Below are 25,517 nucleotides of genomic sequence, written 5' to 3' on the forward strand. Positions count from 1 at the left end.
TCCTGGGACAGAAAGCACCTCTGTGCACAAGGGTCTGAGGAGAGGTGCTACTGCGTGGCTGGACGCCCATCACCCCGGCCCCTCTCCTTGGGCTGTGATGAGCACTCAGTTACACAGCCCTGCTCTGTGCTGCCATATCATTACAAGGACTTGATAATGGCCTTTACTGATGAGCAGCAGCAGATCCTAGCTAGGCAAGGTTGCCATGGCTACTGGCTCCTCATCACTCAGGCAGCATCTGGGGAGGAGGCTCCCCCACTCTGAAGGCCTTGTTAGTTGCCAGGGGATTGGGGGGGCTGCCCATGATGCTCTCTCTCCTGGTGGGGGAGGGGAGACCGCCCTTTGTCCAGGGGAGGCTCCCTCAGGTGTAGGGGGGGAGGGGGAAATGTGGGAGATGGGGTGGAGAAGGGGGCAGGAAAGGAACCAACAGTCCCTGGGAGCTGGGGGTGGGGGGAGGGAGAGCAAGGGAGCTGTTTGTACAGGCAGTGAATTCAGTGCGGATGGGAGGGGGTGGGACGAAGGGAGGGGTGCCCTTGCATGGGCACAGGGAGTCTGTGGACAAGGAGGGAAGGGGGCATAGTGAGCTGGGGGGGGACTGGTGTTGTATTGTTGGGGCTCTCTGGCTCACTGCCCCCACCTCCCTGAGCCCCTCACAGGGACCTGGTCTTGTCTGCGCCGCACTCGGCCCGACGGGGCCCCGATCCTTGGGAGTGTAGATGCTCCCATGATACAATGAACAAGAGGTCAGGCCAGGGCAGAGCAGGAGTAACCCTGTGGACATCGATGGAATTGCAGGTGTAATGAGCGGACCGACTGTCCTCAGAATGGGGTGAAATTGGCACGGCCAGGCAGGAAATGCAAATCACTCAGATCATGGGGCTGTCCTGGCGAACGCATGGGCAGATGGTCAGTCCTGCATTATAAAGCTGCAGCGGCTGCAAAGAATTCCACTTCCCCCTCCCCCCACCCCGGAAAGAGGTTAATTAGAGATACTCACTGTAGCCGACCTGCCCCTCGGCCTGCCCATCCACTTCATTGGAGAGGGGGTAGGTGCCTTCCCCTGCATGGGCCTTGGCAGTGGGCTTGGCTGCGGGGAGGATCTCGACTGCGTTGTGCACTCTGCCTTTCATCTCCTGCGCCAGGCCAGGGGTGGGTGTGAGGCCCCCCCAAGCGTTCCTGTCCATGCCCTGGGCTTGTCCCTCGCGCTGCAGCTGGAAGTAACGGCCATTCAGCCCTGAGGAGATGCTCTTCTTGATGGATTCGGGGCCGTGGGGCAGATGGCTGGGTTCATCCAGAGCAGCAGGGCTCAGCTGCTCGGGCTCGTTGGCAGCGGATGATGCCCCCATGCTATCCTGGACCACAGTGCTAGCGACTCCTTCCTGGGGGAGCTCTGGGGCAGGGCTTTGGGAAATTGGCTGCGGATCAGCTGACAGGGGCCCCTGCGTGATGCCAGCGTGCCAGGTTAGCTGAAAGACATCGGTGGTCTCTCCCAGGGCTGGGGCGTCTCTTTCCTCAGAGGACAGCTGGCTGGGGCCAGGAGTCTCCTCCCAGCGGCCTGTGGTGAAACCCAGCGGCTCATGGGCTCCCTGGTTGCTGCTCACCCCATGCACTGGTGCCTGGTCGACCATATTCAGAGACTGATCTTCCCCCGGCCCAGCCGGAAAGGAGACTGAAGAGGGTTTTGGAGACACAGTGTCAGCCAGAACCCCGGCCCCTTCCAGAGCGGGAGCTATCGTGGCTGCTGCCCTCTCGGATCCCACCTGGGGGGCCTGACTAGCCGTCACCAGCTGCAGCTGTTCGTCCTCTGTCAGGACTGGCCCCAGCAGCTTGTGCCGCGGGTTGTAGCGATCGCGGGTGATCTCCCTGGAGCCCCCGGACATGCTGGGGTCCTTATGCTCCTTGGGAATCAGCTCGTTTCGCGCCTCGGCATGCTCCACCAAGACGTTGTCAATGCCCAGAGGGTCAGGCCCCGCCGGCTCCCATCCATCCAGATCCTGCTCCGGCTGCCGGCGGTCCAGGCTGCCCTCTGTTTTCTCAGGCCTCAACTCGTCTGGTTTCTTCTGTGATGGGGACGGCTGCTGACCCGCTGCAAAAAGACGAACAAGCAGGAGCTGTCACAGGCTGCTCTGATCCAAATGGACAGAGACGAGAACCAGGCGTGTGCTAACAGGGACTCAGCGGGATTCACCCAGCAAGGGCAGGAAATCCCCCTGTGAACCAGGCCTGGACTCAGAACCAGGTGAAACCCGGGGGCCTGGAAGTCTCATTTGGCTCTGGCCCCTACGAGGCTGCAGGAGTGTTGGGGAGATGAAGCCTTGCGAGTGAGCGTGAGGGGTGGGGGCACAGGAACGCCAGGATGAGCCCGTTTCCTGTTTGAGTCACTAATGGACAGTGTGAGAGGCAGCTGACCAAGCGACTTGCACCATCCCCAGGGAGTAATGGGGGGATCTCCACGCCCTGTGCCAGGTTCGTTAATGGAAGGGTCACCACACGCAAAGCAGAGCCATGGCACAGGTGGGAAACCGAGCCATGGGAGGTGTGTAGAGGGATTCAGGGTCATGGGGGGGGCGGCGCAGGGACAGGCAGGCACCAAGGCTGCAGGGTGGGTGGGTGACGCAGGGATTAGACGGGCACCAGAGCTGTGGGGTGGGTGGGTGATGCAGGGATAAGAGGGCACCAGGGCTGCGGGGCGAGTGGGTGATGCAGGGACAGGTGTGCACCAGGGTCATGGGGGCATGGGGGTGTAGCACAGAGACAGGCAGGCACCAGGTTGTGGGGTGGGTGGGTGGGTGACAGAGACAGGTGTGCACTATGGTCATGGGGGGTGGGGGTGTAGCACAGAGACAGGCAGGCAACAGGGCTGTGGGGTGGATGGGTGACGCAGGGATTAGACGGGCACCAAGGCTGTGGGGCAGGTAGGTAGTGTAGGGATAGGAGGGCACCAGGGTTGTGGCGCAGGGACTAGACAGGCACCAGGGCTGCAGGGTGGGTGGGTGACGCAGGGACTAGACAGGCACCAGGGTCCTGGGGCGGGTGGGTGGTGCAGGGATAGGCGGGCATCAGGGTCGTGGGGCAGGTGGGTGGTTTTAATGACATGGGGGGATTCTGGATCAGGAACTGGACAGGCCCATCATCCCTGGTCCGATCAGTCCCTGGAACGGATACCCTCATACCCACCTACCTTTGTAGCAGTAGGCGTCAAACTTGGAGGCTGGGTCCGGGAAGCCTGTTCGGTTGGGGAACTGGTACACGGTCCTCACGCCTGGCTCGTCTCCGCCACATTTTTTACGTGGGGTCCTGATTGGGTAGCGGACGCTTCCGTCAGCCAGCCAGCCTGGGTCGCACTGATCCAAGCCGTCCCTCCAGGCTAAGTACAGCTGGCCCGTGGTGGCTAGCGAGGCCCCGTGGCTCTGGCAGTGCTTCCTGGCTCCCTGAGACGTCAGCCGTCCGGGCGTGGAGACGTAGAACACTTTCCCTGCAAGGGGAAGAAAAGCCCATTGCTACATACAGCTCACCAGTCACCCGGCTCATGGCTGCACTGCAGCCATCTCTGGGGTGGAATGCAATCACAGCTTAACAGTGCTGTATAACAGCTGGGGTGTGAACTGAAGCCTAGTGGTGCAACAGAGCCATTGACTTTGCTAGAGTGATGCTGACTTATGCCAGTTGAGGAGCTGGGCCTCTTGCATCCAATAGAAGCTGCACGAGGGATGGCAGGTTCATGCTGGCATCCAGCCAAGATGTGTGGGCTGGCCCTGCCTAGGCCTGGGAACCTTTGCTACCAGTCAGCACTCAGGGTCCCACCTCCCCTCTCCTCTGGGGAAAAGCCCTTCCAGCAGCACAGCGCCCGCTGCCATCCTACCGGGGAGCTGGGGCAGAACTGGCTCCAAAGGGCAAACACCACCACCACTTGCTGAGACCCTAGGGTCTCCCCTCCAAGCATTGGCCAGGCCTCCTCCTGCTTAGCTTGCAAGGCCTGCCACAGCACAAATCCCAGAGAGACAGGGGGTGCAGCTGTCGCATCACCGAGTCACCCCACCACTCAAGGTCACCAGAACGGCTTCAGGTGCAAAGAGGTAATAAATTCTCCTTTGCTCCGTTTGCTGACACGGCCGTGAAATCAGCATCCGTCAGCCAGGGAGCTCGCAGCAGAGGAATGCATTTTTAAAGCCTTCATTGCTTAAGCAATAATGCACAGCCAGGTGCACGGTGCTTCTCAGTTTATCACCGTCTCCTGGGGGTGGCATGCAGCCAGCGGTGTGTCGCCAATCCATCAGGAGCTGCCCGGCGCTGGCTGAGGATCGACCCTCAGGGAGCCTTTTATTGACTCTCAAAGAGCAGCAGGAGAGGCTGCAGGTGGAGACGAGATGGCCAGGGCTTGGCATCAAGGACCCTGCTCCCTGCCCTGAACCTCTTGGGGTAGAAATCCTCCTGGCTTCTCTGCACCCAGCAGGGACTGGGGACCCTGCTGGAGAGACGCTCCCAGCCCAGAGGTGCTGGGGGAAATAACAGCCCCCCTCCAGCCATGTCCCAGCCCCCGAAAGCAGGCAGCAGGAGGGGCCCTTTGGGGCTGCCTAGGAAAGCGTTGTCGGGAATGGGCCCCCGCCTCAGGCTTGCCTCGGAGCTCCCTGGCGTAGCAGTAGACGTCATAGGCTTCGCTGGCTTCCCGCTCCCCGTAGCTGCGGATGCCCGGGAGGCTGCTGCGGTCTCCGTAGCAGCCAGGCCTGGAGAGTGTGATGGGGTATCTGTGGGGAGCAAGTGCAGAGCAGTGGTCATGGGCCTGGATCAGCCCTTGTCCTGCCCGTCCCACAAGCCTCGGACAGCCACAGAACAGATGCTTCCTCCGTGTTGCTATGCTTTAAAGCAGGAAACAGAGTGCAAAGGGGGAGATGGGGGGGAGGGGGAAATGTCATAGCTTCACAGCATCCCCACTGGTGTCTGCAGGGAGCTGGGGTGGGGGTAGGGGCCTGGTGTCTCCGCAGGGGGCCCTTTGACAGCAGAGATGCCAAGCCCCGGCTCTCAGAATTTGTGACAGATCTGGCTGCATGACACTCAGGCGGCAGCACATTGATCTAGCAGAGGATCACTCGCCACGGGGAACCGCGCTGGAATCAAGCAGCCGTCACTTTGATTCAGGTCAGAAGCTGAGGGTGTCTGATGGCAATTTCAATGATAATGGAGAAGAGGTGGAGGGGGAAAAAATCTTTTTCTATAGAGGAGAGCCGGGGGCCCAGGGGGATGGAGAGATGTAGCGGGGCGGGGGGGGGGGGGAAGCTGAAGGAGTAGAGATGGGAGATGTAAGTACAGATCCATGTCCTGAACCCAAAGGAGAACTGTCCTCTGTGGTCAGCTGTTTGCTAACAGCAGAAGGGCAGCCTCAAAGTGCCTGGCAGGGATTAACCACCTTCCACCCCCAACTCTCAGGCTGGTCAGGGACAGTCTCCCCATTTTGTGGATGGGGAAACGTAGGCACAGAGCAGGGACATGACTCGCTCAGGGTCACACAGGGAGTCAGTGGCAGAGATGGGAGCCGATCTGTGCACATGGGACAGGCCTGCACTGTGCACCAGTTACCAAACCCCTTGCCTGATCTGCAGACACAAAGGTGTTTTGCACACACATTTTGCATGTGCGGGAACCTGCTTTGGGCAGATTTTGCAGGCTGCTGCCATCTGAATCTATGGCTCAGTGGCTGCTGCTTAGCTGGGTGCCTCTGGGCCACCGGCATGGCTGCTTTGCTAGGTCAGGGCTGTGTTATGGGAGCCTGGGTCCACAGGAAAATAGGGATCTAGGGCCTCCAAAGGAGGGATACAACATCACATCGATTCCCAGGGCTCCGGTGCTGCCAGGCATGGTGCAAGATGCAGAAACGAAGCAGCTGCGTTGCACTGGGAAGCTGTCCCATAATCCCACCCCCATCACCGAGCACCCACTCTCCAACAGGGCTACTCCCTAAGCCGCATCCTGACAGCGCCCAGGATCCGGGGGCGCCCTCGTTTACCGGACAGTCTGGTCAGCCAGCCAACCAGCATCGCAGTTGTCATAGCCGTCTTCAAAGGCAGCCTGCAGGTGATGCGGGGAGGCAATGACGGCAGAGTTCTCCCGGCAGGTGTGCTGGGCCTCGGGGAAGGTCAGTGCGTAGCGGTTGCTGGCGGCTCGGTAGTGGAACACCACGCCTGGGGAGAAGGGGACATGCGGGGCGTGAACAGGGGACAATGCTGACGGGGGCTGCGCAGGGAGAAAGGAGCCCCCCTGCCCCCCAATCAGCCCAGAGACAATTTGTCTTAGGAACAAAGTAAATTCTACACTGGTGAAAGGGGCTGGATTGATAGCCCCGGAGCCTGCTGTTTTCTGTTTATCCACAGAGAAGGTGTTTGCCCAAAGTGACACAGTGACACAGCTGGGGACATAAGGCAGCTGTCTGGATTCTCAGCCCCCCCGATCACACTCACCTCGCAGCATTGGGAATAGTCCTGGCTCCCAGTCCTCCCCTTGCTGTAACTCACTAGACCCCCACTCCCATCCCGGAGCCAGCAGCAGACCCTTCTGAAAGAGCAAAGCAAATCACGTGCAAGGCCCCAGTCTGCAGGCACTACAGCCCTGCGGAGCCGCTAGAGCTCCAGGGGGAAGCCTCAGGAGGAGGCTGAGAAGCAGCCGGCAGCATTCGCTCGTGGAGCATTGACAGCACCAGAACGGGGCTATGTGCAGACAGAGGAGGAGTCACTAGCCATGTGCTGTCAGGGTGGAAAGACTCCATCAGTTCCCCTTGGACACCAGCTGGATGTGCAGCCTGAGCACGAGCCATTCGCATCAGCGGGAAGCTGCTTCCGGGGGCGCCCAAGTGACTACACTGCAAGTTACTGAGACTCCAGCGTCCCGGGGTGAAGAGATGGTGCACCCCTGCTCAGTGCACATGACACACTCACATACATACAGCCAGACAGTCCTGCCGACAAAGGAGAGACCCCCAGAGCCAGCGGCCCCAGAGCCAGGGCTGCCCTGAGAGATACCAGTGCCACTGCCTACTCTGCTATTATACCGTGCAGCAGCAGCTGCAATGATCCCGGCTGCCCCCAGGGCTGAGTTCACCTCCAGCTCCTGGGACTGGCAGTGCACAGCAATGGCTGGGCTCTGGCCAGCCTGGAGTAGCCGACACTCCCGCAGTGGCTCTCCCGTAGGCATCCAATGGGAAACTAATCACCCGCTTGGCTTGTGCATCACCGCAGAGGTGGGGGTGAGGGATGCAGAGCAGCAGGTGACAGAAGAAGTATACACTCTGGTGCTAGGCCTGCATGGCTCACGACCCCTATCCTGCCGGCGTGCCCCTCCCCCCACACGCTGCCATGCGTCCAGCTCACCCGTGACCTCCAGGGGCAGCAGGTCCTGCTCGTCATCGACACCGGCCACCACCTCGCAGCGGTAGAGCCCAGCGTCGCTGGCCCGCGCCGCACTGATCACCAGGGTGGCGTTGTAGCGGTTGCTGGGGTAGCCAGGCAGGGACACCCTCCCCTCGTAGGCTTTCACCACCTTCACCACATTATCCTTGGCCACCAGGACTGGCACATCCTCTTTCTGCCCAGATGCCGCCTGCACCTTGCTCCATTTGATGCGAGGCGGGTCTGGTGGCTCATTGGGTCCCAGCGAGGCTGAAGGCTGGAGCAAAAAGAGGCAGGGCAGGGCCACTGGCTCAGCCAGCCCCACACGCAGCGGCTGGTGCTGGACCTTGTTGATGCGAATCACCTTCCCATTGTCCTGGGAGCCTGCAGGAGAGAGACAAAGAGGAGAGGGGATCAGAGGGAGGTGTAACCCTGGGGAGAGCGTGACACCCCTGTGATGGGCACAGCAGAGGGAAAGAGACAGAGACGCATGTTCTGGCCAAAGCATCTCAGACTCAGAACCGACCCCAAGCTCAAATTGGAACTGACTCTAGGGTGCAGAAAAGTCCCTTGCATTTCCCCCGACAGTTTCATTCTCGCTGTGTCCGGCTGGGATCTGGCAGTGCTGGGCTGCCACCGGGAAGCTATTGGGGTCCATTTACAGCCCCAGCCTCATGATGATGAGCATTCAGCCCAGGTCTTCCACATGGTCCCCAAGCTTCTGTGATCGATTCCCACTGGGCAACTCTCAGAGCATCCATTCCCTGGGAGCGTCACACGGCGAGGACAGGGCAAGAGCAAACAGCCCTGTCGATCCCTCGCTGACGCCTGCAGACTCACGCGCAGGCAAGGGGCAGTTTATACCAGCGCCAGTGGCTGCACCCCCCCTGGCTGGTATCCATTCCCCCTGCAGGCCCGCGATCACTCCCACACTGCAGACACTGGGTGCGCTTTCTGGATGACTGGTATAAATCAAGTGAGCTGCGGCAGGAAGCAGGGTCCTGCTCAGTGCAGGGGGATGCAGATCAGCTCTGGTTACTAGCGTTCACCCCCTTGGCCCTGGAGAGGCGGCAGGTGCTGAGACAGCCTGAACCAGACCTGCCAGGTCAGAAGGCCCCTGGGCTGCGGTGGTATCCCCTGTCGAAGCTCAGCTCCGGATCTCCAGTACTGAGCTGGAAACACCCTCTGCAGAACAGCATGGCAGGCTCCCACCAAGCCAGGCTGGGAGCACAGAGCAAGGCCCTGCCGCCTTTGTTCACAAGGAAGAGCCCTGTAGACATCAATGGGCCCCAGTGTGACCTCGCTGCTGGGGAGGATACCAGTTATCTGGGGGCAGGTGAGAGCAGGATCAGAGGAGCGAGTCTGTGGTCAGCATACACCTGCTGCTGTACATTGACAGATGCACTGCAAGGGACCTCTAGCCAGCCCCCAGGTTCTGTAGCACCATAGAGCTATCTGCTACCTCTGCAGCAGATGGCACAGGGCATGGCTAGAAACAGGCCTCTGGCTAGGCTGGACGGCCATGACTCTCTTCTACTAGGACACTTTTCCGTGCTCTTACATAGCACGCACAGTCCTGGAGATGCTGGGATGGCTTTAGCAGCAGGGCTGTCTGGGTATGAAAGGGTGGCAGGCAATCTGGTCCCGGCAGGCAGCTAGGTTGATTGGCCCAAGCTGTGCTTAACTACATGAGTGCTGACACCTGCAGCAGGGAGCCTGGGATAAAAGCAGCCCTGGCAAACCTGGGCTATTGTCACTGGGGCTGGGATGCAGGTGCAGTGACGGGAGGGGTGATCTGGGCAGGTTCTTTAGCGAGTGGAAGATAAAGTAGCTAAATATCAGCTTAGATCAGGAGTCCTTTCTAAGCTGCAATTAACAATTCTCCTTCTTAATTGCATGTTTGCAACCCTCTTCTCTCCTCTCAAACATACTCTGAACCCCCCCCAGGGCTCTGCTTTGCCATAGGCAAGAATAAAAGCTAAGTCTCCTGTGAGAAAATGCAGCAGGTGCCTCCTCCAGAGAGGGGTGTCTGAATGCAAAATGGAAGGTGCCTCTGAAGGAAGGAGGCAGGGGCCTGAGACCGGAGGGATCTGGGCTCCGGTCCTGGCAGGGTCTGACTCTGGCCAAGTCCTTACATCTCCTTTTCTGGAAAATGGGGTTAATTAACCTTCCTTTCCCCCAGCCAATACTGTGAATCTCAAATGATCACAGACCATGAAGCAGTCATCAAAGATCATGAGTTTGGCTTCCTAGTGAAGAGATTTAAACAGGATGATAACTAGAGGGTTCTTTCCTTCTGCTTTCTGGTGATGGGGCCATTTTCCAGCTCTTCTCTGCAACCAGCAGAGCCAGAAACTTACCCTTTTGAAATAAAATGAAAGCTGAGACTTGCACTTAATCCCATGAATCCAGAGGCTGGGGCTTAAAGAAAATGCTGTGAGGCTGGTGATACAACTGGGAGCGCTGACCTGAAGAGCTGCCTGGCATAGTGAGGCCTGATCTAGGTTGAGGCCTCTAGGAGCTACCCCAATTCACATGATAAGGAGGGAGGGGAAGTTTTTGAGATACAGGCCAGAGACTGGACCCTCCCCACCCCCCACTACCAGCAATGCAACCCCATCTCCCTGAGCTTCTTCTAGCCAAATGGTGTGGCCATGTTATCAGCCTGTCCTTGCCAAATGTGACATGCCCAGGCCAGAGGCTCTGTTCCTCCCCATGTTCCTCTAGCCGGGGCCCCACTACTAAGAGCTTTCTATGGCAGCCAGACTATTGAGTGGACAGGGGGCACTGAGCTAAAGGCCCTTTGCCATGCCTATTGGGTTGCCATGGCACCCACAGAGTCCACCCCTGCCCCGGGGTGTATAAGGGGGAAAGCGAGAGGTCTGGGCTCTGAGACGAGTAACAAAGGTCCCGTGGATGCAGTGGGCTGGTCTATGGAGGTGTCAAGGCCAGAAACCAAGGCTCCTTGGTGCGCGCAGCATGACGGGGAGAGAGGGGGCTCCGTGCTGGGAAATCTTTGAGCTGCCCATTGGCCAGGTCTCTCTGAGGCCCGAGGACCAGCTTTTACTGTGAGGTTTGTGTTTGCAAGCTCCCTGCCTGCCATCCCTGCTCTAGCTCCTTGCACTTGGTCCATCAGCCCCACAAGGGATTGAGCTGTATGCAAAGCAGCGCCCCAGGGAAAGCCGTGTCCCACTCCACATGAGTAATCCAGAATCTGCCAGGCTCTCTGGCTGGGATGGCGTTCCCTAGGGGGGCATCAAAGAACTGCACTGCAAGGATTAATCTACCTCAACGTCGTAGAGTCCAGGTGGGGGGCCCTTCCATGTGGTGCCATCAATTTCTAGGTGGTGCCAGCACATATGAAAATAGAAACCATGTGCAAATGGAAACCCCCATGGTGCTATCCCCTGGTACCATGCCTGACACCCTTAGCATCTTTATGTGTTCTAAGCTGGACCTTAGAGCTTGCAATGAATGCTATTTTTGCCCCTCTGCTGAGCCATATCCTTGTAGGTCAGTTTTCACTGGAGGAGGAATAAGTGAAGTGGAGTCTCTGTATTTTCCTAGTGTAACTATTTACATCATATACACCAGACCTGGAACAGAGGTGGCCACAAATGGTACACAGCCACTTCCCTCTGTCTGAACTTTTGCTCAAATGTAAAGTCCTACATCTAGGAGCAAAGAATGCAGGCCATTCTCAGAGCACAGGGGACCATCCTGGGAGGCAGTGACTCTGAAAAGGATTTGTGGGTCACGATGGATAATCATCTGAACTTGAGCTCCCAGTGCAATCCTGGGATGCATAAAGAGAAGAATCTCAACTAGGAGTAGAAAGGTTAGTTTGCTTCTGGATTTGGCACTGATGTGATCACTACTGGAATACTCTGTGAAGTTCTGGTGCACACGATTCATGGAGGATGTTAATAAATTGGAGAGTGTTCAGAGATGAGCCACAAGAATAATTAGAAAACTTGCCTTGTAGTGATAGACTCAAGGAACTCAATCTATTCAGCTTAACAGAGAGAAGGCAAAGAAGCGACTTATCAGTCTACAACAGGGTAGGCAACCTATGGCACGTGTGCCGAAGGCGGCAGGTGAGCTGATTTTCAGTGGCACTCACACTGCCTGGGTCCTGGCCACCAGTCCGAGGGGCTCTGCAATTTTAATTTAAATTTAAATGAAGCTTCTTAAACATCTGAAAAACCTTATTTACTTTCCATACTACAATAGTTTAGTTATATATTATAGACTTATAGAAAGAGACCTTCTAAAAATGTTAATGTATTACTGGCACGCGTAACCTTAAATAAGAGTGAATAAATGAAGACTCGGCACACCACTTCGGAAAGGTTGCCAACCCCTGGGCTACAAGTACCTCCATGGGGAGCCCAAATTCTATAACACGGGACTCTTCAATCTAGCAGACAAAGGTCTAACCAGCTCCAATGGCTGGAAGTTGAACCTAGAGAAATTCAGTCTAGAAACGAGGCACAATTGTTTTTAAACACTGACAGAACAATTTACCAAGGGTCGTGGTGGATTCTCCAGCACTGGACATTTGAAAATCAAGACTGGATATTCTTCTCAAAGATGCGCTCTGAGTTCAAACAGGAGTTAATTCAGGGCACTCTCTGGCCTGTACTACGCAGGAGGCCAGACAAGGTGAGCACAGGGGTCCATGTGGCCATAGAATCTATGAACTCTCAAGCCAAACACCAGGGAACTGATTCCTGGGGAGCAACTCTGCCCCAGGAACTGACTAGCTCCACTCCCCGCTGCTTGCTACAGTGCCCGAAAGCATCACCAAACTAACAACAATGCAGTATGGCTTCAAGGACACTGCTCGCTCACTAGGCAAAATATCTGGAGACGGTAATGGCACCACCTGGTATGACAATATTGACCGGTGCCTCTCAGCCCAAATACCAGGGTCACGTTCCAGATCAAAGGACTTGGGAAAAACTGGGGTAGAAATTTCCCTCCCAGTTTATACAGCAGAGCACAAACCACATCAGGATGGCCTGGAACTGCTTCAGGTAGATTCCAGTTAATCCTGGGTCTGCCGCATACCCCATCACTGCTTTACCACTGAATCTTAGTGAAATCATTCCAGGCTGCTGGCAAACTGGAGGAGATCCCCCCATGTTGGCACATGATCCAGTAGCACATAGAACTTGTGCACACTGAGGCTTTCCCCACATGACTGGATCTATTTGTAATGCCCAGCTCCAAGCTGTCTCCAGGCGTAGCCTCACCTGAGTCACCACGTGCATCTGAAGAAGTGGGTATTCACCCACGAAAGCTCATGCTCCAAAACGTCTGTTAGTCTATAAGGTGCCACAGAATTCTTTGCTGCTTTTACAGCCTTTGCAGACTTTCCCACACCCTTGTTAAGAGGACCCCGTAACCCGGCAGGTGGGCTTGCTCCCCATTCCCTTCCCCAGTGACCCTCCTGCATCATGGGCTTTGATCGTCTGGCATCAGCAAAACCCATCTCGGAGGGAGAGGGCCTGGCTTGGCATTGACTGTGCAGCTTCATTGCTCACTGGGCTGGCCATACCTGCAGCAATTCCTGAAACCACCAGACTGTTAGCAGAGACTCTGCTTGGCAAGCTGCAGATGGCAATTAGGGCACCAGGACTCAGCCTCGTCAAAATTAACGACACACACACACTGGTGCTCCCCAGCCTGTGCTGTGATTGATTTCCCCTCTGGCCAGCTGGACCCAATTAGCGTGCAAGAGCAACAGCAAAATGATCTGCTGAGACACCTCCTAGCGCTGCCTTGTAACACCCTAACCTCCAGCTGCAGGCAGCCAGCCAGCCAGCCACCACCACCACCACCACCGGCCCTGCCTGGTGAGCCCGGGGAACTAGCTTGGGTAAGGTTTCAGAGTAGCAGCCATGTTAGTCTGTACTCCTGTTCTTTTAGCTTGGACAGCACCTCTCCTGCTGCACGATGGCTAACCTGGCACCAGGCGCTGCAGGGCAGGATGGGAAGCGATGAGTGATGTGGGACATGGCTAACACCACGAGGAGGCAGGATGGAGCTGGAATGGGACCAGGACACCAAGGTTAATACCCTGCCCCTTATGCCAAACACCACATGGGATCTTTAGTCACTGCATGCAGCCTGGAGGTTGGTTGGACTTCCCCTCCAGAGGGCAGAGTGGGCCCACTGCCCGACCCTGGTACATAAGAATGGCCATATAGGGTCAGACCCATGGTCCATCCAGCCCAGTAGCCTGTCTTCCGGCAGTGGCTGGTGCCAGGTGCTTCAGAGGGAATGGACAGAACAGGGCAATTTATCAAGGGATCCATCCCCTGTTGCCCATTCCCAGCATCTGGCAGCCAGATACGAACCCAGTGGGAGGAGCTCCATGTTCTGAATACCCAGGTTCTTTAGAGATCCCCTCCCGATCCCCCAGCCCAAACCTGTGTCGCTCATGAGAGTGGACAGAGTGCGGAGGGGCCGATACGTGGCTCTCCGGCCAGCCTACAGGAGTACAGGGTGGGAGTAAGCTCCCCCCCACCCCCCGAGGCTCTGAGTCTGCGATTATCTCTGCCCCCTCCAGCCACACACACTCCTGGACACACACAGAAGGTGGCTTGGGCTCTTTGCTGGCACGGCCAAGGTGTTAACTCCCCGCTAGGGCCTTGGATTCTTTATCTCAGCAGAACAGGTCGCCCTGAGTGCAACCGGCTCCCGCTGGACTCAGGCGCCCAGACCCAGCGATGAATTAATAACTGGATCCCGGAAGGGGCAGGGAGGAGCTGGGAGCCCCGTGGTGGGTGCGCGGATGTCATTTTGCAGCCAGCTGTGACAAACACCGCTGCGCCGGAGCCCTGTTCTAAGGGGTGAGGTGCGCTGTGCTGTCTGAGATATCAGCAAGGCCCCCAGGCGAAGAGCATAAAAGGGCCTGGCTAATTCCCCCCACCCCTGTGGCACTCCCCATCTGGCACTTGGAGGCAGACTTTGCTAATTAAACCCATCCCTCCAAGGCTGAATCTCCAGGGTTCACACACCCTACCCCTGGCATTAAGCTTCCCGATGAGAGCCCCCTCCGTGGGCTGATGGAGCTACCCTCTGGCGGAGCGAGCGCAACGTGGAGAGCACCAGAAATACAGAGGTAAGAAATCAGCAAGCTCAGAGCATCCATGGACTGCCCAGCTCCCTGCACCCCCCACCCCGGGGTCACCAGGCCACATGTGGCTACATTCCAGTCAGCATGCCTTAGGGCGTATCCAAGTGCCCCGGGCATAATTACCGGGCTGTATTCTCTCCAGGACAACCTGCTGTCTCCCCCCCTGCCCCTCAGCAGCTTTGCGTTTCTCTCTGCCCTGCTCTGTCGCGCAGTCCTGTAGCTTAGCCGCTGTAGGGACACTTGAAATCACTGGAGTGCAAAGTGAGGTTTCTTAGGGTAGGGCACAGGAACTGCCAGGCTGGATCAGATCATTGAGACATCCAACCTAGTATCCCCCCCTCACAGAGGGCAGCGCCACATGCTGCAGATGATCTGCAATGGACAGCACTAGGATAAAATTCCCCTGGGGAGGTTCTCTCCTGACCCCCATTAATTTGGGCTCAGTTGATGCTCCGAAGCCAGGAAGTCATGTTCCATCCCTTTCACACTTGGAGAAAGATTATTCCCTCAGCCGAAGCCACAGGGCCTGGGGCTTTTATTTTTGCCCCATAACTTCCTAATCTCCATTTTTGACAATGGCCTGGCTGCAGAGGGAAGCAGCATGATTTAATGGTGAGCACAAGAATCAAGACTCCTGGGTTCTATTTCAAGCTCTGTTGCTGACTCTCTAAGTAGCCTTAAGCAGGACACTTCCCCTTCCTGTGCATCAGTTTCCTACTCTGTCGAGTGGCAGTGGGCCTGCAGAGGGGAGAGGCTGCAAATCAGTTTCCTATTGAGGAGAAATCAGTGATACGGAATCTGGGTAGTTTCCTAGAGTAACTGGTTTATTTACCCTATACTTGCCAGTCCTGGAACAGAGGTGGCCACAAACAGCATGCAGCCAATCCTCTTTGTCAGGACTCTCAGCCCAAACATCAATGTCTGGCTCCTTGGGAGCAACTCCACCCTGAGAAATTACTCTAGTTACAAAGATTACAGCAGGGAACAAACTCCTGCTGTTTGCAACAGCTCCCACCAAAGCTACCGCATAACAAAACTAAAAACAATGCTGTGTTTTGTCAAGGATGGTACATGGCTTACACACTGAGACAAAGAACTTGTGAGGCAACATGGAACCGCGCCACCTGGTGACCGCCAACCATAACACAAATACCCTGCAGTTTTTCTACCAGTCCTGCAAGCTTTGGCATTTTCAGATCCTGCATTTCCCCCAGCTGCTTTGAGAGCTGTGTTCCTCTCCCCTACAGACTCACCCTGCCCTACACATCTTGGTTCCTCTTCCCATGCACGGCTGTGCAGTGAGATATTCACTGCCCCACCCTTCCTCCTGGCACACCTGTTCTACCATCCTCTGTGTGCCCCCCTCCCAGCCTTCCTGCTCCCTGGTCTCTCTTTCTGTTATGCTTGTGTTTGAAGCAGTTGTTCATCTACGAAGGGATATCCGCAAGGAGCAATCTGAGCTCTGTGGCTGGGGAGGAGGGGTTTTGAGTGGCTGCATAAATTGCTTTAAAATAGAAGGAAGACGAAATAAGCAAGCTAGGCTGCACTCCCCTTCAGGGATAAAGACCTGGCATCAATACATCTAATTACGTAAAGCCATAAACTGCTTTTATCCCCTTCATAAATGACCGGGTAGTGAGTTGAATCACTTGTTGAGGGCATTTGCTGAAGCAGTTTATCTCTCTGGAGAGGGGCTGATTTATAGACTGAATGAGAGGACTAAAGGGATCGCAGGAAGTGTGTGCAAAACAGACACTCCTAGTCAACCATCGTTGTTAAAATCTTATGAATGTATTATTTCTATCGTGGTAGCACCTAGGAGCCTCAGTCACACACCAGGAGCCCATTGTGCAAGGTGCTGTACTTAATTATTATGCTTTAATTGCTGGGGATAGAATCATAGAATATTAGGGTTGGAAGAGACCTCAGGAGGTCATCTAGTCCAATCCCCTGCCCAAAGCAGGACCAATCCCCAACTAAATCATCCCAGCCAGGGCTTTGTCAAGCTGGGCCTTAAAAACCTCTAAGGATGGAGATCCCACCACCTCCCTAGATACCATTCTAGTGCTTCACCACCCTCCTAGTGAAATAGTGTTTCCTGATATCCAACGTAGACCTCCCCCATTGCAACTTGAGACCATTGCTTCTTGTTCTGTCATCTGCCACCACTGAGAACAGCCGAGCTCCATCCTCTTTGGAACACCTCTTCGGGTAGCTGAAGGCTGCTATCAAATCCCCCCCTCACTCTTCTCTTCTGCAGACTAAATAACCCCAGTTCCCCCAGCCCCCTCATCATTTTCGTTGCCCTCCGCTGGTCTCCAATTTGTCCACATGATTTCTGTAGTGGAGGGCCCAAAACTGGACGCAATACTCCAGGTGTGGCCTCACCAGTGCTGAATAGAGAGGAATAATCACTTCCCTCGATCTGCTGGCAATGCTCCTACTAATACAGCCCAATATGTTATTGGCCTTCTTGGCAACAAGGGCACACTGCTGACAGGATCTGACAGGTTGAGAGCAGCTGGGTTCAGTTTGGGAATCTCTGACACCCACATGACTCCAGCATGTCCTATTCTGCTCAAGACACTTTCCTGGGGATCCCCTCTGATCCACAGCTCCCCGGGGCTGAACACTGCGATGTCTGCTCCTGCCTTCCAAAGGAGGTGGATCCGACAGCATCTCCTTGGAGTCCCATGCTCCTGAGTGCTCTCGCTCAGGATGGATGCGTGAGTAGGAGAAGGGTGAGCTGAGCCATCTGAGCACAGGCCTGGGAGCTGGGAACGCCTGCATTCTAATCCCACTTCTGACACCAGCTTCAGCCTTGGGCAAGGCATGTGTGACTCTGTAAACCGGGGATGAGATCATTAATTTCTGTGCTGTACTTTATGGACCATGGAATAACAGCCAGCCCCACAAAGTCACCGGGCCACCACATGAGGAGGTGCCCAATTCCTGCCAGCATAAGCAGGCACCATGCCATTGCCTGGGCTAGAATTGTACCCCCTTCTGCCAGCCAGAAATCTGCTCTTGCCTGTGTACAGCACACCAGGCAGGAAAGTCATTCCCAGCCCACCTCCAGCCCTCACAGTGCTAAACTCCTCACTCAGCTAATCTGCCACCAGGCAGCACAAGCATGGGGCTCTGGGGCTGTAAATCCCTAATTCTCCTCCTGGTGAAATGGCTCTCACGAACGCCCAGGCTAACATGCTCGGCTCTCCTGACAACTCTGATGCAAGAGACGTCTGGTAATAAATAATGCTCCTCATTACGGCCGTTCTCTACTTAGCTTAATACCCAGTGACCCTGCTTTGCAATCCTATTAATGCTCTGCCCCTCTCATTAGATTGCTCTGCTCTCTGTACCAGGGAGTGTGTGGATGGGTTTTCACAGTGCAGGCCATGCGGAAGGTGGGTGGAGGAGCATGTTTTATTCATATTTCATTTCAGTCTCTTCCTACACTCCTGTTCTGGCACCTTGGAGAGATGCTCTGGGAGCCTAGGGGGCTGGAACACAGCTCCTTTCACCTCTGGGTCACAGGTTTGCATCCAGCCCCAGGTCAGGTGTTACACGCTAAAGGCTCGCTCCTGGTCTGGGGGATGGGATGAGTTTGATGGGTCTCAGCCCCATGATCCCAAGAAACCCTATGATAACAAAGCAGACTGAATAGCCAGAGGACCTGGTTTGGGGAGTGGGGAGCTGGGAAGATGCCCCAGATGACTAGGTGAAAAGCCCCCAATGCCAGGGAATGCACAGTCGGCCTCAGCGTGTAGGGAATTTGCATGATGAGCAGAGCCCCACAGCAAGGACCATGCTTTGGACTCACCCCACGGTCCCCACTCATCCAGGCTGGGCCCCACCCTCACTGCTGCTTCCTCCAGAATGTTTCGAAGCTCAGACTTTATCTTTCTATGCACCCGGTTAGAACTCCCCACAGGCCCCTCACCATCTCCTCTGGCCTGTCACTGCCCCCTCCTCGCTGGCTTCCCCGACCCCTGTGTCGCCTCCTGCCAGCGTCGCTTCCGCTCCTCCGACAGCAGCCGGGCCAAGCATCTCATCCTCCCTTTGGCGGCCCTGCGCTGCCGACCCACCCTCATTGCAGCCTAAAGGTCTCGACTTCCTCCACCACCACCTCCACGTGCCCCTGCCCTGAGGCCACTGCCCGCCCCTCCTTCACAGGACCCATTGCTTCCACCATCCTTGCAAGGAACTGTGGCCGGGCAGAGGGGCAGGTGGCAAAGAACTGCCAGCAGCAAGTGCATATCAAACCAGACCTGGACTGCAGTGGCCTCTGCCCTGAGATGAAGTGGCTCGTTGTCCTAGGTGGGGAGCTGTGCAGGGCAGGAACTGTGTCTCCCCAGGGCTGTGCTGAGGGCGCTGATGGCACCGCGTGTACCCCAAGCACGTCCTGCGGGAGGCGGATGCTCCTGAGTCATGCTGCCCGCAGCATGGCGCGAGGTGTTTAGGTGACTGGGGGCGCTGGCTTTAAACCTGGGCAGGGCCAGGGCGGGGCCTGGGACCCCACCCCCAGAGAGATCCCCTCCCCTCTAGAAGATTTCCCCTCCCGCACCCTGGCTGTCCCTAGCTGGGGCAGTGCGGGGGCCGAAGGAACCCACCCTACTCGCCAGGCGAGGGGAGGGATGGGCAGGGGTGAAGCTCCCTGCACTTTCCTTGGCCTCTGGGTAAATGCATATTCAGCAGTCGCCACAGCAGAGCCACAAATAATCCCTGAGGGGGACCCCCTGACGCATGTGGAGCAGGTGGCTAATCCTGGCGGGGGGGGGGGAGGGAAGATTCACACTGTGAGGAGCTGCTAGTGCGGGGCATTCGCCAAACCCATCCCGGCTCCTTGCCCTGTGCCCCCACTTGGTGCATGGCCCCTCCTGCCCCACAGCCCCTGCCCCTGAGGCCTGCAATCATTCTGAAGTGTTCGGACTCAAACCTACTTTGCCAGCTGCGTTATTTCCCTGCACTGAGGGAGTCAAAATAGTGTGAACAAGTAACCTGCACGGGGAGTGACAGGGTGCTGGGGGGACCCTCATTAGGACGCTCAGTGCACTCTGCTGGCGGGGGGCTCCCCAGCTGACTCCAGTCAGAAGGGCAAGGGGAGCAGTTGTGTGCCCCAGGAGCTCCCGGGGTCCTTGCACTAGGCACACAAGGGTGCACAATGGTGCATGTGGACCCTGCATCTCCCCTGCCTCTGGTGAAGTCACGGCTGCGTCCAGTCAGCAATGGCAAACCTCTCTGCTTTTGGACACTGCAGTTGCCAGACCTGCTAGGATAAATCCATCCTGGTGCAACTTGGTGGCAGGCGGCTCTGAGCCGGCTCCCAGCAGCAGGCAAAGATCTCCCTGCGTCAGGGCAGGTGGAGCCCCCCGGCCTGGCAGAGCCTTCAGAGCAAATGGTAGCCATCAAGCAAGGCCCACATGGCTGGCCAATGAGACAGATCTTAGGGAACAGCAGCGCCTCTCTGGGGACTGCTGGGAAAGGAGATCCTGGAGGGGAGAGGAGCATGTGGGTGCCTGACCCTGGAGTGATGTTAATGACATGGGGGGAGGAGGGGAAGTACCCCTTTGCAACTCCTGCATTTCAGCCACTGAATCCTCCCCCGCTAGTCAGCAAGGAGCAGAGCCGGCGTCTCCACTGTGGGCCTGTTGCTGTTACCAGCTATTTAGTGTCTTGTTCTGCAACTTGGATACTAAAACTGAGTCTGGTTTTATAGTCCCCAGCACGAGCCCCGCCAGAAGCCAGCGATTGTTCTGACTGTTCATTACAAACCATTGCTGCCTGTTAACGCCAGTTAATGCATTGTTATTGACTAATTATCACGGGCAATTTGTTACTGGTCATTAGCAGTTTATTCTTTGCTATTTTTTATCAGGGATCGTTAATACTGATTCTCTCCCGAAGTCCTCTCCGTGCAGGGCCGACCGCAGGAGCGAACCATAGCAGCCACGTGCACAGTGGTTGTCTGAGAAGTTACTGAGCAAAAGGGGATGGTGGTTGAGGCTGTCGGGAGCAGAGGGGGTCTCACCCCCAGGAAACGGAGGGAGGGCAGGGTGCGGTTCCCAGCGCCCTCAGCCTCACGTTCTGTGGCTTGCTAGGAAAACTCCTGCTTCCAGAGGGAGCTGTAAATATAGAAGCACATCACGCCCTTGGCCTCGCAGGGGGTGCACTCACTGGAGGGGCAGAGGGGCCTTATCAACTGAGGCAGAGTTTGAGGATGTCATCTGGGGAGTTCTCCACAGAGCACAGATTAGAGCCCAGCCCATTGCTCTGGGAATCAGAGCGATCGCGGAGCCGACAGGGAGGATGTGCCCACTGGGAACTGTAGGGAAAACACGGAACCCTTTGCTAAGGCACAGTCCCCAGAGGACGGGATCTGTAAAAAGGGAATGGCTCCCACTGCACCCGGGGGAAAAGTCTGCCGGGAGGGCTGGCCGCTGCCAGATGTGTTTCTATGCTGGACGCACAAGCAGGGTTCTGGCAGGTGCACTCAGAACAAGAGAGCACCCGTTTGTGCACATCCCTTTGGGAGACACTTTCCACAGGCTGCCGAGTGGGTCGCAGTCAGTTCCCGAGGGGCTTCACCTGGAAAACACAATGCATTTTTGACAGTATAGTGAATATATGAGCTCTGCAGAGATGATGTTTGAACTGGGGGTGGGGGAAACAGCAGAGTGACCACAGGCTTCAGGTGGCTCTAGGAAGAGCCAGAGCTGCTGGGCTAAAGCTGAATAAACGAAAATGTAAAGTCCGTGTAAGAGATATTAGCCCAGGGGAGGGGACAGGCAGGTCACAGGAAGGCCGACGCCATCCCCAGCACACTTGCCCCAAACAACAAGGGAGTGGAACAAAGTTTCCTTGTCACGGCGAACTTTGGAGAGAAAATATGCCTCACTCAGCTGCCTGAACCAGCAATCTGCGAGCACCCAAAGGACACGGGATGCAAATCTTGGCGTCTGAGAAACTGACTGAGGCCCCAGTCCTGAGGGTCGATGATGGACAATAAGCACCAAGGAGGGGACTGGCTGGCACAGGCCCTTACAGCAGCACAGTCCCAACAGGAGACTAGCGGCTTCTGCGTCACAGCAACTAACAAAACCCGAGTGCCAATGTGCTCAGATAGAGAAGGCGGATTTGGACTAAGTCCCTGGGCATAAAAAGTGTCATGACTCTACTGATGGGAGGCCAGCGCTAGCTGAAACTGACCATAAACCACTCACAGCAATTGCCAAGGGGGGCTAGCAAACGCCCCCCGGCTCCCCTGAGAACACAGAGATCAGTTGTTTAGCTCCAGTGCTAGGATTTGCACGTTGAATACAAACCCGGGCAAGAGCTGGTGATTACTGAGGCTTTTGTCAAAAGGGCTCTGCAGCCGAGTCCAGAGCTAGACACTGTACATGTTGATCTGATTAAAAAATGCCTCTCCAGCCTCCAACAAACACTGAGCTGGGATTGCCACTCCTGGGGAGGAGTGATGGCTGGTGTTCACACAGGGTGGCTCAGCCAGCATATTCCCAGCCCCACCTGTACTGGAGGCAGCTGGGCCCAAATTGCAAGGGGCGCAGTGCAGGCTGGTGGCTTGGAGGAGCTTGGTGGCTTGGGGATCCCAGAACAGCTGCTCTGAGGGAGTCCCAGGAACTCCAAGGATTCATCTCAGGGCAGCTGAAGAGGGGTGAGCTCCAGCCTGGGATGGATTTTTTTGGGGGAGGGGGAGAGGGAGAGGTCAGAAAAGGAGAAAAACCAGCGAGTGAGAGCAGCTGGCGGCTCCCGCCCTCCCCCTGAAGCGCTGCTGTGATCAGGTGAAACAGGCAGTGGCAGAAACAGCTGGAGGAGTCAGAGGGAGGCTGCCCAGTGCTGGGGGGCAGAGAGGCCAGTCGCCAGCAAGGCAGCACAGCCGGCACCAGAAAAGAAGGGCCGCAGCAAGTGGGTAGGGCCGAGTTGTGTCGCTGGAGGGACGCCAGAAACAGAGCTGAGGGAGAACATCCAGTTCAGGAGGGCGAGGAAAGACCGAGCTGGGGGAACAGCAGGGCAAGGGACAGCAAGAGCCAAGGCAGAGGTATGACAGGAAAAGAAGGAAAATTAAAGGAAGAGGAGTGCAGATAAACAGGAGCCAAACTAACTGAAGAGTCTATGAAATCGTTAGACAAACGTTAGCAAACGGCGAGAAAAGTCAAGCAAGAATGAAATGCGAAGGAAATAAGCTGTAATGGAAGAGAAACTGTAATTAAAGGGAAATTGACCTAGGAAAGGAGGACGGAGGGAGCTGGAGTGAAGATGAGAAAACAGGACGGACTGTGATACAGAACTTCTGGAGGGCGTCCGAAGGTGTCCAATGGGCAGTGTCAGGAACAGAGAAATTCTCCGAGAGAAAAGGGACCGTGAGCCAGTCAGGGAGCCAAGACATGGCATCACGGAACAGCTGGAACTCCAACCAGCAACCAAGGAGAGAACTAACCAGCCTAAGAACTCTTCCTCCAGACTCCAGGCTTGCAGAGGCTGAACGCTGAGGAACTGAAAAGGGAGCGGACACCGGTGGGGTTTATCTTCCAGTGCACCGTATGTTCTAATTCCAAAGTCTGTCATTCCGTAAATGTTCATTGTTACCTATAAAGTGAGTTTAATTAAGATACTAGCAGATAATAGACACTAGATAAGAGTAACGCTGATAGCAGTTAATACACAATAGAACAGAGTAAGGGTTTGCAGTAATTTATGGTGTAAACCAAAATAGCAGTTCCTGCTAAAACAACTATTTTTGATTTAGTTGGGATTATTCCCCATGTAATTGATTTCTACTGTACCCCAGCTGGTTGAGAGAACATAATTTGGCCTCTTAGATTTCCTTTGCCTCCCCTCTCTGCTCTGCTTCAGAATAGCCCTCCATCGGGCCAGTTATGCTCTCACCAACCCAGGGAGGCGCTCTCTGGAGAAGATGGGATTTTTTTTCAAAGCAGCAGGATGGGGATTCCTGAATTGTTGCAGACGAAGATGCTAAAGGACACATGAAGGTCATTTAGAGCTTATTGCCTAGACTAAAAAATACAGGAAAAGCCAAGAAAAAGAGCCCATGTTGGTGGCACAGGACAAACTGCCCCCTCCTCCCGGGAGCAATGTAGGCATAGATTTATTTACACTGGCTGGGGGAAAAAAACCTGCACTCATCCCGGACAATTATTCCCACTGCCCTGAGATAGCCTTGCTAGAAGATACTCCTGCTAAGATGGGATTGAGCGTATCAACCCGATTTTTGCTAGATGCGGTGTGCATCACATCGTGATATCAGGTGGTGGGCTGTAGTGCAGTGGGCATGGGTTTAAGCAGTTTGCAGTGACGTTTGGGTTTAGACAGGTAACCCCTAATCCCTGTTATCTTCAGTCCACTGGGCTGGCTGAAATTTGTGTCAGAATAATAAAGCGTCTAGTGAAAAAGGCTGATCCCTACTCAGCACTGCTGTATCCCACCAGTGAAGCCTGGGGTATCACCTGCAGACGTTCTGTTCAACGGGAAACTGACACCCGTAGGGCTGGCACTGTTAGAAACCCATGTCAGGAGTCACAGGGGACTTGCAGACATCTACAGAGACAGACAAGGCAAACCAAAAATCTGGGGTCACTGGGTGTCTCTGTGATGGGAAACAACGGTGCTCAGCAGCAGGGGTGTCGCAAACAGGTGGCGCTGGGGTCAGATGAGGACGTCCCCCCAGACAGACACATTCTCCAGGGGAATGAGTGGCACCTTCTCCAAATCCCAGAAAGGGGGGAGATGAGGGGCACCCAGACAGGCACTATCCAAGGCAGGGTGAGACGATGGAGCCCTAGGCCACGGCACTACAGGAGAAGTGGGACCGGCCACCTCCTGCCAGCAGCCGTGATACTGTTCCAGGGCAGCCCACAGGCCAAGACAGCTGCCCTGGGCACTCCAGACACTCGCTGAAGATTGTTAGCGGGGTTCGCTGCTGGGCTGGCTGTGAGCATGTGCACACGTGCGTTAAGGTCATGCTGGTTTAAGTTTTGGCTGGGGAGGGAAGGTGTGGTACTGGGGACTGTGCCGCTAAGGACTGAGCTTCCCAGAGAGAGTCCAGGCAGGGCACTGTGACACTTTGCTTGTGCTGCACCTGCAGCTAGAACCCATCCAAACGCCACTGGGGGACGCAGGCCCCCACACTCCGGCAGGCGAGAGATACAGGCCCTGCCCACGCTCCAACAGGCAAGAGATACAGGCCCTGCCCACGCTCCAGCAGGCGGAAGGATACAGACCCCGCCTGCACTCCAACAGGTGGAGAGACACTGGGCTCCTCAGTGGGCAAAGGGAAACAGGCTCCCATCCCAATGGACAGAGGGAGACGAGCCCCCAGGATGGGTGTGGGGATAGAGGCTCAGCAATGGGCTGAGTGATGTGGTGGGTCATGGGTCACACATTAGAGCGGGTGGGTGACTAGGCGCTGACATAGCGCATCGGTGGTGAGCATTAGCACCTGGTTGGGTCTGATAGGGTCCGTGTGCTGCCAGGACAGCCGTGTGCTGCCAGGACAGCCGTGTGCTCTCTGTCAGGCACATGCCCTCTGCAGCAAGGCCAAAGAGTTTTACAAATCAGGGTCAGTGTCATTGTCCGTGTTTTACAGTTGGGGAAACTGAGGCACCGAGGAAGGCAGAGACTAGCCCAAGGTCACACAGGAAGTCGGTGGCAGGGCTGGGAATAGAACCGGAAGTCCTGACTCCCAGGCCAGGCTGCCTCCTGCTCCCCGAGACTAGATCTGTGACCGTGGAGCGAACCCAAGGAGGCTCAGGAGCTGGTGGGTACAACACAAAGTCATTCAACTCAGGACACCGGGTCTTCTGCAGCCGGGCAGTGGCTACCTGGGGCCTAGCGTGCTGGCCTCTTTGGTGCAAGCTTTTACATCTCAGCGGGGTCCTGTCAGGGGTCTCAGCTCCCCACCCCACCCCGCAAAACACACCCAATTAGCAGTAACCACCAGAGACCAAGCCCCTCTT

At 56.0% G+C, this 25,517-nt stretch overlaps 1 protein-coding gene across 4 annotated transcripts in view; it reads right to left on the reverse strand.

The window, feature by feature from the left end:
• NCAN (neurocan) overlaps positions 1–25,517 on the reverse strand; it is a 77,275-nt gene that overhangs the window by 29,984 nt on the left and 21,774 nt on the right. For 3 of the 4 annotated variants that reach the window (XM_050934036.1, XM_050934035.1, XM_050934034.1), the window contains exons 3-7: positions 7,359–7,760; positions 6,002–6,176; positions 4,618–4,745; positions 3,182–3,475; positions 998–2,086 (exon numbers count right to left, since the gene is read on the reverse strand). In XM_050934036.1, coding sequence (XP_050789993.1) covers positions 998–2,086; positions 3,182–3,475; positions 4,618–4,745; positions 6,002–6,176; positions 7,359–7,760 — 2,088 coding nt within the window. Of the gene's footprint in view, positions 1–997; positions 2,087–3,173; positions 3,476–4,617; positions 4,746–6,001; positions 6,177–7,358; positions 7,761–25,517 lie in introns of all 4 variants that reach the window. The other variant, XM_050934037.1, reaches the window with a different exon arrangement.

Source organism: Gopherus flavomarginatus, chromosome 24, assembly GCF_025201925.1.
Source record: "Gopherus flavomarginatus isolate rGopFla2 chromosome 24, rGopFla2.mat.asm, whole genome shotgun sequence".
NCBI lineage: Eukaryota > Metazoa > Chordata > Testudines > Testudinidae > Gopherus > Gopherus flavomarginatus.